The sequence below is a fragment of the Balearica regulorum genome, chromosome 5, assembly GCF_011004875.1.
Source record: "Balearica regulorum gibbericeps isolate bBalReg1 chromosome 5, bBalReg1.pri, whole genome shotgun sequence".
Taxonomy (NCBI): domain Eukaryota; kingdom Metazoa; phylum Chordata; class Aves; order Gruiformes; family Gruidae; genus Balearica; species Balearica regulorum.
The window spans coordinates 70020733-70034237 of record NC_046188.1 but is presented as its reverse complement, the minus strand read 5'-3'; the positions used below and the strand labels follow the sequence as shown (position 1 = coordinate 70034237).

General features: G+C 47.1%; 1 protein-coding gene across 5 annotated transcripts in view; it reads right to left on the bottom strand.

Annotated features, from left to right (window-relative positions):
* Positions 1-2080: 2080 nt before the first annotated feature.
* CEND1 (cell cycle exit and neuronal differentiation 1) overlaps positions 2081-13505 on the bottom strand; it is a 21918-nt gene continuing 10493 nt past the window's right edge. For all 5 annotated transcript variants that reach the window (XM_075755603.1, XM_075755607.1, XM_075755604.1 and 2 more), the window contains exon 2: positions 2081-11952. In XM_075755603.1, the coding sequence (XP_075611718.1) occupies positions 11385-11777 (393 nt within the window). In that variant the 5' untranslated portion in view covers positions 11778-11952 and the 3' untranslated portion in view covers positions 2081-11384. The remainder of the gene's footprint in view (positions 11953-13505) is intronic.

The following is a 13505-nucleotide window of genomic DNA, read 5'->3' as shown; positions in this document are numbered from 1 at the left end:
CCATTGTTCTTCAAGAAAAATGTTCATTTGTTGCAGATGTCATTGCTTTTGGCTCTGTGGCTCACCGGAGGAAAAGTAATTTTCGTAAACCTTGTTCAGTTTCTGGATTTGCGTTTTTCATCTATGTTAATAGGTTTATCTCTTGATGGTTGCTAGTGTATTACAAAGAGACAATGCCATTATAAAATGACAGATACAGAATGAAGACAGTACAATTCTGCCATTATTTTTGTTTATTTATTTGAAAGGACCTAATTTCTAGCCTGGTTTCCTAAAGGAAATGTAGCTTATGCCATCAGGCTCTCTGCTTGTCCATCTCTTCAATCATCTGTCCGTCAGTTGCCTTTTCTCTCCAAAAGCACATTCTGAAACCATAGGCTGGTTAACCGCAGAGACACCTGGATGTTCCTCTCTCTTTGCTCCAGCTTAGCTACCAGAAAATGATTTTTTAAGAAAAAAACCCCACAAATCGTATCATTCACTATTCAGGTTAGCTACCGTGCAGGGGACTTAGTGCCACTCCAGCAGCCTAAGCCTTTACAGCATGGAGCATCGCATTAATGTTCCTTATTCCTTGCTTGTGAACCCAGTGGGTTTTTTTTTCTATATCCGAGAGCAGAAAGCAAACTGCCACCTCAAATCCTGCTCCTTCAGCTCTTCCCATCTTCCCTAGACTGCCCAAAACACAAAGCATGAGAGGACTTCACAAGGATTTAAGGTGAAGACATTGAAAAAAAGGCACGTGAGAGTGCTCAGGTGCTGGGAGATTAATAAATGATACAGCGATGTCTTAATACGTGATCTGCATTGCTCACTGCCAATGCCGCAGTGTGGCCAGAGCTTGGTTTTGCAAATGGTCTTCTGCTGAAATCTTTTCCACCAAGCAGTAGATGAGGTTTGCAGCCCCTCTCTGCTTGACTGGGGAGGTTAGCAAGCCGGAGCAGTAACTAGGACTGGCACAGGATCACAAGTACGATATAAATTATTTGCTACTTCACACAGACTGTTGGTTTTGCTAGAGCCTGGATGTTACAGTTATGTTAAGTCAGCCGAGTGCTTCCTCTTCCAATCTGGTCTGGTAAAACAGAACCACAGTGTCTCCCATTTAAAGTGCAGTGAATTGGCATTTTCTGGGACTAAATGATGGCTAGAGCAGAAGGGAGCAGGGAAAAGCAGCGCATAGTTCAAGATAACTGTAAACATAGCCTCTGGCCCCATGCACGTGCTATTTCACACACCCTAACTGGGGGTGGCGGGGGCCAGGCATCCTCCCATCCCAGCCTCTCAGATTCAGGGTTCAGACTCAGAAAAGAAGAATTTATTTGCGCTCCTGCTCTTAGGAATATTAAGACAAGCTAAAACTTGAGTCCTCGGCTATGTTTCTACAGCAAAAATCTCAGATATTGAGGCTTTTGCAACTAAAGGGTGCCCCTTTTTCCTGACTCCAAGGGGTTTACAATATTCGTCTTCCCAGTCCTTAAGAGTTTCATTTCCAAAAACCTGCAGATTTCTGCAGAGACCCTCTTTGGGGCTGGTGTAACCTGACGGCAACTCTTCGCAGTGACACGTGCTGTCGAAACCCTCTCCCCTCCGACAGGTCGGTGGGAATCCCTGGCTCACACCGATGCGTGGGCACCCCCACGGACAGGGGATGCTTTACTCCTTGTGAGGACGGCTGCTCCAGGGCCAACTTAAAGCTAAAACCAAACAAATCGGAACACCACCCTAATTTGGCAGGGGACAGGTTACAGCAAACGAGTGCAGCGAAGCCTGGAGACCAGCCTGCAGGACAGGGGATCTTCAGGACCAGAAAGGTTTCCTCTGTGGCTCTCTTTACTTCTACGCTTTAGTTCCCACGTGGGAACAATGATAATCTTCCTTTGCCTGCTGTCCTCGGGCAGGCTGGAGTTTCTCTGGGGCAGGGACTGCCTTTTCTTACAGTCCTCACTGGGATCACTAGCCCTAGGAAATACTGAGCCTGCAGGAAACATGGGCATGAGCAAGGAGTGAGAGGGAGAACAGCCATCTTCACTCACACCCTCACATACACAAAGATGGTCACATGAGGAATTATACAATATATCTGTGTGTGTATATATATCTCTATATATAGTTTATTTCTCACAATCCTGGTAAGAGTTACAGGTGTATTGGGAATCATTTACAGTTTCACAGCATATGGAGTGGCCATACAGCTTCTGATGTGAGTAACATACAGCGTGTAGAGAGCACACGTTTCCAACCCATCCACCCACCACTCATACAATGGGTTTTCAAAGCTAATACTAGATTCAGCTACGTAGAAAGCCTGAAAAATGTTAGGGTACAGCGTTGGGTGTCGTACAACACTGTCAGTCACAATGGGACAAGCTAAACTACTTTAATTTTCAATCTAGTATTTCTAGTCTACCTGCATTATTGCATTTATACGCTTTTTTTTTAAAGTCAAAGTAAATAGAATACTATATGGGAAAGGAAAAATTCTTGACTATTTTAGGATTTGAGCTGCAGCCCATACAAAGTGTCCATAGAAGCATAGACAAGATTATAAATTCAACAAGGTATAAATTAGCTGTATAGCTTTGTGTGTAGGTAGGTGTCCATTTCCCTCCAGGAAATGTGTCTAGCAGCATATTGTTTCTGAAAGCCAAAAAAAAAAAAAACCCCAAAAAAACCCAAACCTGTATGTTGAACACAGGTAAATATGTGTAAGTGACAAGCAGGTCTGTTTGTACAGGGAAGAAATCAAGGTGTCACTCTGAAAATTACTATCGTTCGGAAAAACACGTTCAGGGGCTGACCTAAAACCCACCGATGTCATCGGAAAGATGCCTGTGGTTTCCAAGGTAGCAGCAGGCATTTGCCCGCTACTGGTGTTTGAGCTTTCCCTCTGATTTCTGAGGGCTTTGGATCAGTCCCTGGAAAAGTAACAGAATCCAAGCAAACCAGAAAAAAAAATAATCCCCTGTAATCTGACCTTCGAGTTCCCTTTCTACAATTTTAGTTTCTCCACAAGTTTGTAAACAACCTGCACCTACCACTAGGAGAGAGTTGGTTTTCACTGGAGAGTTGAGATTGCACCTTTTAAAGATTTTGATTGAAAGGGTCCTAACCAGTGACTCAGGAAAAGGCACCAGGTTTAAGAAGGGCTGCTCAAAACTTAGTAAAGCCAAATTATTTGCTTGTTGGTTTAGTTTTAACATGACAAAATTGTATGGCACCCTTGTTCTCAGCAAAGTGCCCCAGAAACTTGACTGCTTGAAGTTGCTGTGGCAAAACCAGGGATACAATGCAGGTCTTCACTGTTGCAAAGATGATTAAAGAGTCCTCTCTTCCTGCTGGGAGCGTTGGTACCGTCACGCACAGACAGAACGAGCCTGTGACTATTCTTGGTGTGCTGCCCTGGGGCTTGGCATTGTGAGAAATGAAAAAAGAATGGAATGGTCTGTGAATTTCAAGCTGGGAGCAACCGAAAGAGAAAAGAGCAGGAGTGACATGTTGGTCCAAATCCTATTTACCCCAAGTTACATTTTTCAGAAAAAAAAATAAATTCTATTTAGTTTGAAGAGCATAGTATCAAAGAGCAGAGAGCACGAGTCCCCAGGTACTGCATGTCAGAAGACCTGAACAGAGCACACACTTCACAAAGCAACGAGCACAGGGTAGAGCCGAACCCGTGCATTCGGAAAGCCACCGCCTGTGATCTGTCACAGCACTTGCAGGTCGCGGGTATCGGCTTATTATCACGGTTAGTGCAATGGGATGTGCATTTTCGACGCCCAGCAGCCTTGTGTTATTTATCACATGGTAATGCCTGAGCAGTTCATGCAAATGGAAAAATCCTTGCAGTGTTCTGTGTCCTCAGTCCTGCAGCATGCCCCGGCACGTGAGCCAATTCTTCGAGGCCAGCAGAAATGCAGGTCATTGACTTCAGCTTGAGAGCCTCTCTTCTCTACCTGCATTTTTGGTGCTCCAACAACTGGAGGAGTGCAGAAGCGTCAGCTTCAGCCAAGTGCAGGGCATGCTCGTGCTGTGTCAGCATCTCTAGAGCAGCCGGAACCCCTCGCACCTGACTGGCAGGCAGGTAGGCTTCAATCCCGAGCAGAGCTTGTGGCCACACAGTGACTTACTGACATGGAGGAGCAAGGACAAGGAAGGGACCTTCCAGCTGTGGTCTCCTCATCTGCTGGGCTCCAGTGGCAGACAAGAGCCCTCAGCATCTTGCAATCTCAGACCCAGCAGATGAAAACTTCACACATTCTCTGCATTCCCCTTAGGTGCTCAGTGGCTGAACATTTGCCTCTATCTTCTGAGTGGGGCTACCCAAAAACCTGCCCCTGCCTTCAGGCAGGGTTTTTGCCTAGTTGTGGAGAGGCTACACCTGCAGAGCTGCCTGGGAAGAAAGCAGGGAAAGGAAAGGGAATACATCGCAGTAGCCAAAGAAACAGTAAAGTACAAACAATTAACTAACCAATGGAGCCCGTAGCGTGTAGCAGTTGAAGATCTGGCACGAGCAGCCAGCCTAGGAATTTGGGCATTAAAAAGGAAAGCAGGGCACAGGCTGGACTGATGCTCTAAAAAGGAAGAGGAAAAAAGTCATCCTGAAACCCCTTTGCTCAACAGATTAAACTCCCCAGGGCCAGTCAATCAAGGGAACATGATGTGAGCGAAGCACAGCAAGGTGCAATAAAAAGCCTAAGAAAAATGGCATTGAACAGACCCAGCCAAGCCCATCCAAATGGCACGTGGGCGCGTTCCCAGCCAGTCTCTCAGTTACCTTCCAGCACCCTCAATAGCACCTTGGCTCATCATCTGGGCTGCTGAATTTGAGATAATCTAGCTCAAGGACATCAACTTTCTGTATAGCAATCTAGGTTCATCAAACCGAAGATAAAGTACCCTCTTTTTTTGGCCACCTATTCACCCTGACAGCTAAGACACCTTATTTTTTAAGTAGCATTAAGGGCAAAGAGCAAAGAATAACTTCCCATTGATGATTAAGTAATACTTCAAGTAGATAAACTTCGGGAGAGAACTAATCTCCAACTGAATGAGGACAGCAGAGGTTTTAAAAAGAATGATAGACCACATCACCCTCCCCTGGCTTCTTCGTAACCCACAGAGCACAAATCCTGAAGTACGTGGGTGGTCCCGCAGCCCCTGGCCCAGGAGATTGCTGCACAGGCTTCATCGCTTTCTGCGGTGGAGCTCTCAATCAAGTGCCACTCATAAGACCTCAAATGTGCCAGCAGCCTGGGTCAGATCTTCAGCATCAGAGGATTTCTCGCTGAAACAGCAAAGGACTAAATACCTCTGCTGTAAATATCAGGAAATGTCCCAATTCCAGCCTCCTGCGCTGAGAATTTAACTAACTTATAGACCGAATTTATAATATTCAGGTCAGAGCTGATTCCCTTCATGAAGGGAGGTGCCCAACCTGTAAAGCAGAACCGCAGGCAGTTTGTGACAAAAGACGTGATGTGGTTTTTTAGCTTAGGAGATCCCTCCCGGCTCTGCAGTGTAGGGAATGAGACCACAGTAAGCCGCTAAACAGCTTGGGAAGGGAACCAGCATCCTTGCTCTAGCATGAAATCACATCCTAAGAGGATCAAAGTGCAAGTAGGTTGGATTTTCAGTCCTTTTCATAGCAAAAGCATGTGAAAAGAGAGCGCAGCTCTTCAAAATGCCCAAATCGTAAACTTGTAGCTCCCCTTAATCATACAAAGTTGGTCGTAGAAAACTTCAGGTCTTTTTTCTTGCTTCAGTAACCCTTTAACATTGAACAGAGCCAGCAAAAAATAATTTGGAAAAGTCAGTTAGCAAAGGTTAATTTGCATGGCAGAGTTGGTCGGTTTTGCTTTTGTTCAAGAAAAAAAAATAGATGTGGATAGGGTATAAAAGTTAATGTGCCCTTACCAAAACTGTGGAGATAACGATGTCGTGCTTTTTTCTCTGCACTTCTCTGTACTGTTTCTTGTACCCTCGCAGCAGCTCTGACTTGAAGCTTTCTGCAGAGCTGATTGAAATTCCAGGAATTTCACCTTTCAATTACATTTTTTCCATTGCCTTCCTTTTTTTGCTTTGTTTCTTGAAGAATAATTTTTCTCTCAAATCTTCAGGGCTGTTATTTTCAACCCATTCTAAGAACGGTTAGAAGGATGCTGATTTCTAAACCCCAGTGGCATTTCTAGGAAAGGAAGGAAAAATTTTAAGGCAGAAATCCTCTCCTCTCACTAACTGGGTTTGGGTTTTTTTGCTCCATTGTTGTTTATACACAAATATTAATGTAGGTATAAGCATGGCTGCCTCAGTTAATACCAGAGAAGACTTTCCTTACACTCTGCAGGACTAAGGAATATTTTTGTCAGTTTAAAAAAAAAACCAAAACCCAAAAAAACCATGCCATTGAGATGACTTTACATTTTACAGCGACCTGCAATCATATCCCTGGTGCCAGTAAGATCTCAAAAGCCTGATCAGAGCATAGCGAAGCCAATGGAAAAATTCCCCTTGTTTTCAGCAGCCTATGGATCAACCCCTAAACTTTGAGTCAGCAGAGACAAAGCCATTTTTAATTTATCACACAACCTAACGGAGGCAAAAAGTGCTTCAGGGCAAGCGACAGTTCAATGCTTTAAGTGCGAGCCCAAGAGGTGAACAGCGCCTGCAAGAATGCATCCTTGCCCTCCTGAAAACACTGCTACGTTATCCTTTGGCTTCCAGATTTGTTTGCCCTCTACTGCAGAACTGCTAGGAATAATGGGACTTATCCATAGCCTGTTAAATTGGTAGAAAAAGAAGCAGAAGTGTAATCCATTTCACCTTTCTTAAAGCTAGGAGCATCAAAAACCTTCTACCAAGCTGTCCAAGAGAGCGTAATAACATCTTTATATTCAACTAAAACTTACGGCTCCTTAAAAATAGATTGAGATCAGGTATAGTAACTGAATCTATAGTTTTAGTGATAAGCTACAATGTCTGAAGTCAGGTTTGCAAATTTATAATTTATAGACTTTATCACAAGAGTAAACTAGCAATCTAGATCTCTTCAAATCCCAAGCACAGAATCTGATCAGTTTTAAGCATTAGTTCGTTCTCCCCACGGAGATATCACTAAAGGACTTCATATCACAAACACCACACAAAGAATAACATCAAGCAAATAACGGCATGTGCTCAGTACGAGAAAAGACAACTATTTATTTAGCACAGCGAGTTCAGTCATTTAAGCCTTCTGCTTCGACAAATTTGGTTCCAATCTCGCTTCAATTCTGAGAGAGATGAATTTGCTCTTATCAGCCTAGTTCTCGCTGGACAATTTTGTTTGTTTTTTTGTTGTTGTTGTTGGTTTTTTTCCCCTCAAAATGAAACCACTGCACAGCCTGGCACATTAAGGCAGATCAGGAGGTGTTTGCTAAAAGGATGTTATTTGCAAGTCAGGACTGAAGTGCATTGCCCCAGCTGCGTGCTTAGGAGCTGTATGGCATCTACGCTTGATCTACCCGACTCAAATCGACACTAGACCCACACTTCAAAAAGCGCTATGACACAGACTTGTAGAGTTCAGTATAATCTAAAAGTGCCTTATTTTAAAGCGAGTAGCCCACACGACTATCCAGGGAGGGGAACAGTAAGTCTGAGCTTCTAGCACGACGGGCACACCGTACATTCAGCAGTTCACTAGCCATACATTCTTTGCACTGAGAAGAAACCAGGACCGAAAAGGAATTCAGGTGCTGCATGGCACGATGCGAACGGCACAAAAAAGACATCACGGACACTTTGTGTGAATGCAGGGGAACAAATGAAGGGTCACCTCCAGGTTGCTTTGGTTCTGCCCCCGCCCCCAGACTGCAGTAATATAAACATATATGTATGTATACATACATACGCAGAATATTCTTCAAGGCAGGGTGGTGTCTATACACATACACGCACAAACACAGGTGTTTCCCAAACCAGACCGCCCAAGAGGTGGGTTCCAGGTAGTAAATCTGGAGAGCAGACAGCAATGGGAAGTGATCACAGGAAGGAGAAAATCCCTTCTGAACAGGACGTACCACGTCCGCCGCACGTGGGTCCGTACCCAGACGATGTGCTGCGGTCCCATCACCATCCCTGCAGCGTTTCTGGATGAAATCACTGATCTTGCACCTGAGTGCTCTAAGGGCAGGGAGGGGGACAGAAATGGTTAAGGCCCATGTTGGCTGAGAACTGTTTTCCCCCCCTCTTCTGTTGCCAAAGGTTAAGGAAATAAAAACACTTTTGAAAGTAAAATAGAAGACTCAAATGAAGCAGGTGTTTCTTTTTCCTCCCCCTGTATCTATCTATGCTGGGTGGGACAGAATAGATAGATGCTGTATCTGTAATGGTGCCACACACTGCTAAAAAAAATAATCATATGCCAGGACAGAGAGGGAGCAGGCAGGACAGGGACAAGCATCTCTCGAAGACAGGCCTCCCACCTGCAAACAGAAGTGACTGTCTGAAAATCACCACCCTACTTTGGCAAAACACGAATCAGAGCAGGGGTGGCCGATTTCCCTTCCTCACGAGCAACATAAGCAAAATTTTCCCCCAGCCAAGAGCTTTGCGCTTCAGAGATGTGAGGGAAGGGAAGCCCGGTAACAGCCATCCCCGCATCCAGAGCCTGGTGGCATGGATACGTTACTCCGAACCCAGCGGGCACGGGCCTCCCAGCCACGGAGATCAGGCTCCTGGCAGGACTGCACTGCAGCTTGCTCCTGGCTTGTGCATCCAAATTTCCCTCATGGGAACCGGCATGCACAGTTTGGGGTGCGAGCAGGAGCAGAGGAGCTGGCATGGAATGGGGTCTCTCCCCAGGGTTGCAAGAGGCTGTGCCCAGGGCACGGTCAGGGTCTGGGGCTCTGCAGTGCTCCCAGGCTCTTCGTGTAGATGCAGCAGCCCCTTGCAAAGCTCAGCTGCAGTCACTGCAGGGGAGCTGTGCTGGAACCGTGTCTGAACTATATTCTCTCACATCTCTGCTTTCCAAATACCTTTCCTATTCCTTTGCTATTGTTTGCCTTCCCCTTTCCCCCCCAAAAAAATAACCTCTGAACATCTGCAAAACAGGACGAGGGGAAATCACTTCTCTAGACAAAGGTGGTGTTACAGAACTGCCCCGCCACGGGCTCTTCTGCTTCAACCTGACAAAATTCTCCAGGCTATGAGTGACATACTGCTACGAGGAGACATGCACAATACAGGCAGAGAGTGCTTTAAGCTGCTAGGGCTGTAGCACTCATTCCAAAACCCACTGTGAACCCAACACCCCCCTCCTCACCCCATCTCCACTGGTGAAGGTAGAGGTAGACGTTAAACTTCAGCTGCATGAGCCTGTTGTTCATCAGAAGACAGCGTCTGAATGTCCCAGAGGCTGTGCACCTTTGGGATAGTTCATCAGCCTTGGGGAAAAGAGGATGGCAAATCTCACCATAGGAACAGCCAGGCTGCAGCAACAGACCTTTTGTTTAGGGAAGCCGTACACATTCAGCAGACCCAATTTGGAGGTCAATAAGACAGACGTGAGCCGAGAGAACTGCCAGATCAGGTTATACACACCCACCATCCTACCCAGTAATCGTGCCAGAAGCAGATAGTGCAAAGGCAGTACGCCTTTCTCTGGCCCTGTACCCACCAAATTTAGACATCCAGGCTCAGTTAAAGATGTACGACTTAGGCTCTTTAACTGAGCTCGCCCTGCTTTGTCCCAGCCTCTTGCTAATAATCACTCCAAAACCCTGCCCCTTGACTGCAACTGCTGCTGAGCTTCGGAGACTCTGTGGTTCTTACCCCACCTAATCTCTGACCTAATTTAAAAACAAAATTATAAGGTCTTTTTGTAAGACTCTTTTTTTTTTTTTTTTTGCAGTAGTGCAGCAGCCCAGAGTAGTCTAACAGAAACTTTCAGAAAAAGGAGATCTGCGCACCTCTTGGTGTTAGGGGAAGGGCATCGGCCAATGCGCTGAACACCCTCTCTCATCACCTGCCTTCCTTCTCCCCTTCACAAAGTCTGGCTTCAGCGCCAAGGTTCTCACCGATGAAACCAGGCTGTTCCCCAGGGCTGGGAATTTGCTTCCCTTTCCAAAGCTTGGAGGAGTCACAGATCCCCGCTACTGTCATAGGAGGGAGGTGAAAAATCTGCCCCCCTCTCCGGACAGACTTCCAGGGCCCTTGAACAGGGTTTCCCTGGTATAAAGCAGATCAGTCTTATTCTCATGGGATCCCAGGTCTTCTCTGCCCCTAAAACCAGATCATGTCTCCACTTCTACCTTCTCACATACTGAGAGACCGTAGCCTTCAGTGGGGGGAAAAAAAGCAGGTGAAAGACCTGATCCGAATCCCAAATAAATGAAGAGAAAGAGTCCAACTGACCTCCAGGGAGTTTGGGCTGAGGCCACAGCATCCTGGAAAGCCCAGCCTAACTTTAGGAAATACTAGATCCAAAACAAAGTCTCTCTATCCCGAAACGCTGCCCATATGACCTTGGCGAGCCATGGGATCCTGAAGGCTGCCTGCCAACGTGCAAGAAACCAAGCAGTTGGCAGTTGCTGTCTGCCTGAAGTTGGCCAGGAATCTCCACGCGCTGGTAGCTGCGCTGTCGGTCACGGTACGGCCCCTCTGCTCAAGACAAAAACCCTTGGTGTGATGTCCCAAGTTGCGCACTTAGCTCTACCACGCTGCAGTCTCCGCCTTCAGCTACAGCCAGCCTGTTTTCTCTTTTGAGGTGGGTTTTTAAAGAGTAGGTTGATGAGCAGCAGGTACACGAGACACCTACTAGAGATCATACTTTGCTCTTTGGGTCAAGGAGCAGCTTTTGCCTGCATTTGCCCAGCGCTTCCCTGGGGGTGCTGGATAAACACCAGCCCAACACACAGTGACAGGCAAACTGGGTCTTAGCACTAGGCTCCGTCTCCCTTTACATCTTCTTTACCACAACCCAACTTAAAAACAAACCAAACAGAAACCAAAACACAAAGCGGGGACTCTGGATGGGACGTAGAACGCTTTGGACTTGAAAACAGGGGACTGCAAGAGAGGTGGGGGTGTCTCCCAGGGAGGACAGGAGGGGAGGGGACACCGTCATTTACACCAATCAGGAGAAGCTGTAATCTATACACAGTGGTATAAGCCAAGATATATTACATGAAAGAACACACTGAGTGCATGGAGTTACCCACACTGGGTCAAACTGGCACAGTTGTCTTGAACAAGACTCTTGGCGTTGCAGTTGGTGTTTGTTGTTGACCTATCTAGCTCGCTCTATATATATATAGATATGTATAGAATTTTTCTGCATGCATTTGTCTCAAAAGGAGCTGTACAGCTGGGTTCGGTTTCTCATCCCCACCCCGTCTCGGTCTTCATTTTTTCCGGGCTAGGAACGCCACTCCCACAATCACAGCGAGCGCAGCCACCGCCACTCCTCCGATGATGATCAAGGGCTTCATGTTGTCGAAGATGCTGCCTGGCGACTCCTCGGAGCTGTTTCCCTTGTGGTCAGAGTCAGGGGACTGGCCGGTGGCCTCTTGTGTCTCCGTTGCAGCGGGGCTGGGTTTCAGGTTGCTGTGGTTGTTCACGACAGCAGCATCGCCACCTGCCTTCTTGGTGGCAGAGGCAGGAGCAGGCTGCTCTTTGGGGATCTCCTTCTTGTCTGCATTCGTGGCAGGGCCAGGGTTGGGCTTTTCTGGCTTTCCAGAGCTAGGAGCCTTGGCATCGGGTTTGTTTCCGCTTCGGACATTGCCTTTGGAATCCATCCCTACGAGTGCTGTGGGTAGCGACTGGAGGCCACGTGCGCGGGGCAATCCCAGCTCTTCTCCTTCACCCGGCTGCTGGAGGAAGCAGAGGAGCCACCTGAGCTCAGCCCCTTGGAGTGGTTGTCTGGGGATGATTCTCACGCTGGCAGTGTCCTATCTGGACATGATACAGCACCTGGAAGAGAAAGCAAAGCAATGAGAGGTGAGTGAAAGGACAGAGCAAGCCAGTGCCGTTCTACCTGGGAGGAATGAAGGAGGACAGAAGACAAAACTGGAAAACTGTTGGCTCCTCCTTTAGTAACTGCGAGTTGCATTCAAAGCATCTACTACAGTGCCTGTACCTGCAAAAACATCAAAGAAGTTGGACTATCATCTAATGGCTGCCACAACTCTGCTCCGCGTGCAATCAAGACAAGTCCATCCTGGCCACGTACGTGACGCCATTTGTCAGTGACAAGATATACTCATGTCCAACCAAATAAATCATACTTGTCATTTGCTCCTCACAGCTCCCTTCCTCTTGGGTAAGGAGAGAACATTTTGTTCGCTGGGAAAGTCGATCGATAGCTCTTCCCCACATGTATCTCACCCTCTACCCTTCTGTTTGCAGCATTATCTCAGATTTAGAAAGCAGTTAATATGTGATCTTGTGTGATAGTCTCCATCCAGATAGATACTGCAGAAAAAAAAAAACAGACAGGCTTAGTTCCTCAGTTATAGGTATCAGAGCTACAAGGATTATTGCTGTCGGCATTTCTGCCGGAGCTACAGCAAAATAAGGCAAGAACCACGTCCTCAGCTGGTGCAAACCAGTGTATTGACTCCAGTGCAACTGCATGAATTTACTGTAAAGCTGGATCTCTCGGTGATTGAGAGATCTCACTCCTGTCTCCTCCTTGCAGTGGTTAGCTGGGCTTGCCTACGGAGCTGAGCAGGATATCAGCTGTACTGCAGGAGATTAGCCGGAGCCATTTCTCCCCAGGGAACTGATGAAAGCAGGGAAAAGCATGGCTGCATCCAGAGAATTCAGCAAACAGACAAAGCGGGCTTCAAAAGATGATAAAAACACAGCAAAACCATCACCCCAGCAAGCCTCGCAGGGCAGGGTGAGCCGGGAGATGGAGCTTCCATGGCTACACCTCTGCACAATTGGAGGGGAGGAGAGACAGCCGCTGGGCAGCTCGCTGTCAGGCGTCCGACGGTGCAGCACCACATCAACTTCGAGCTTGGGAAATAGCGAGTAAACAGGAGGCAGCCGTCAGGTCTGAGTCTCCTGCTTCATTACCTCCCTGCTGACCTTCAGCGCTGCCAGGAGCCTGCCGAGAGCTTTCTGCCTGCTAAGTGAAATACGAGCTTATTAGCTGTCTGGATTTAGAAATCAAGAGGCTCCTCAAAAACCTCTGCAGATATAGATGTTTCTTCCAATGTGGCTCAGAGTGCAGATCACTCCTTTAATGACAGGGAGAAGGTCCCGGGGTTGCAGCAATGGTCTGCGCTGCTGCCTCTGCTGGGAAACAGGCTAACAAACACGGTGTTTTAATCTCCACCTAGGCAGAAACACTGGCCTGGAGGAAACCGACTCACAGAAATGCTGTGTTTGGGTCCAGAGCAAAGCTGGGCAACAGCTTACGGCTTCGCATAAGATAGAAGCTACCTCCTTCTCCTGCTCTCCCTTGTAATCCATTGTTTGATGGCCAGTCTTCTCCAACACCAGTCAACTGGAGTTGA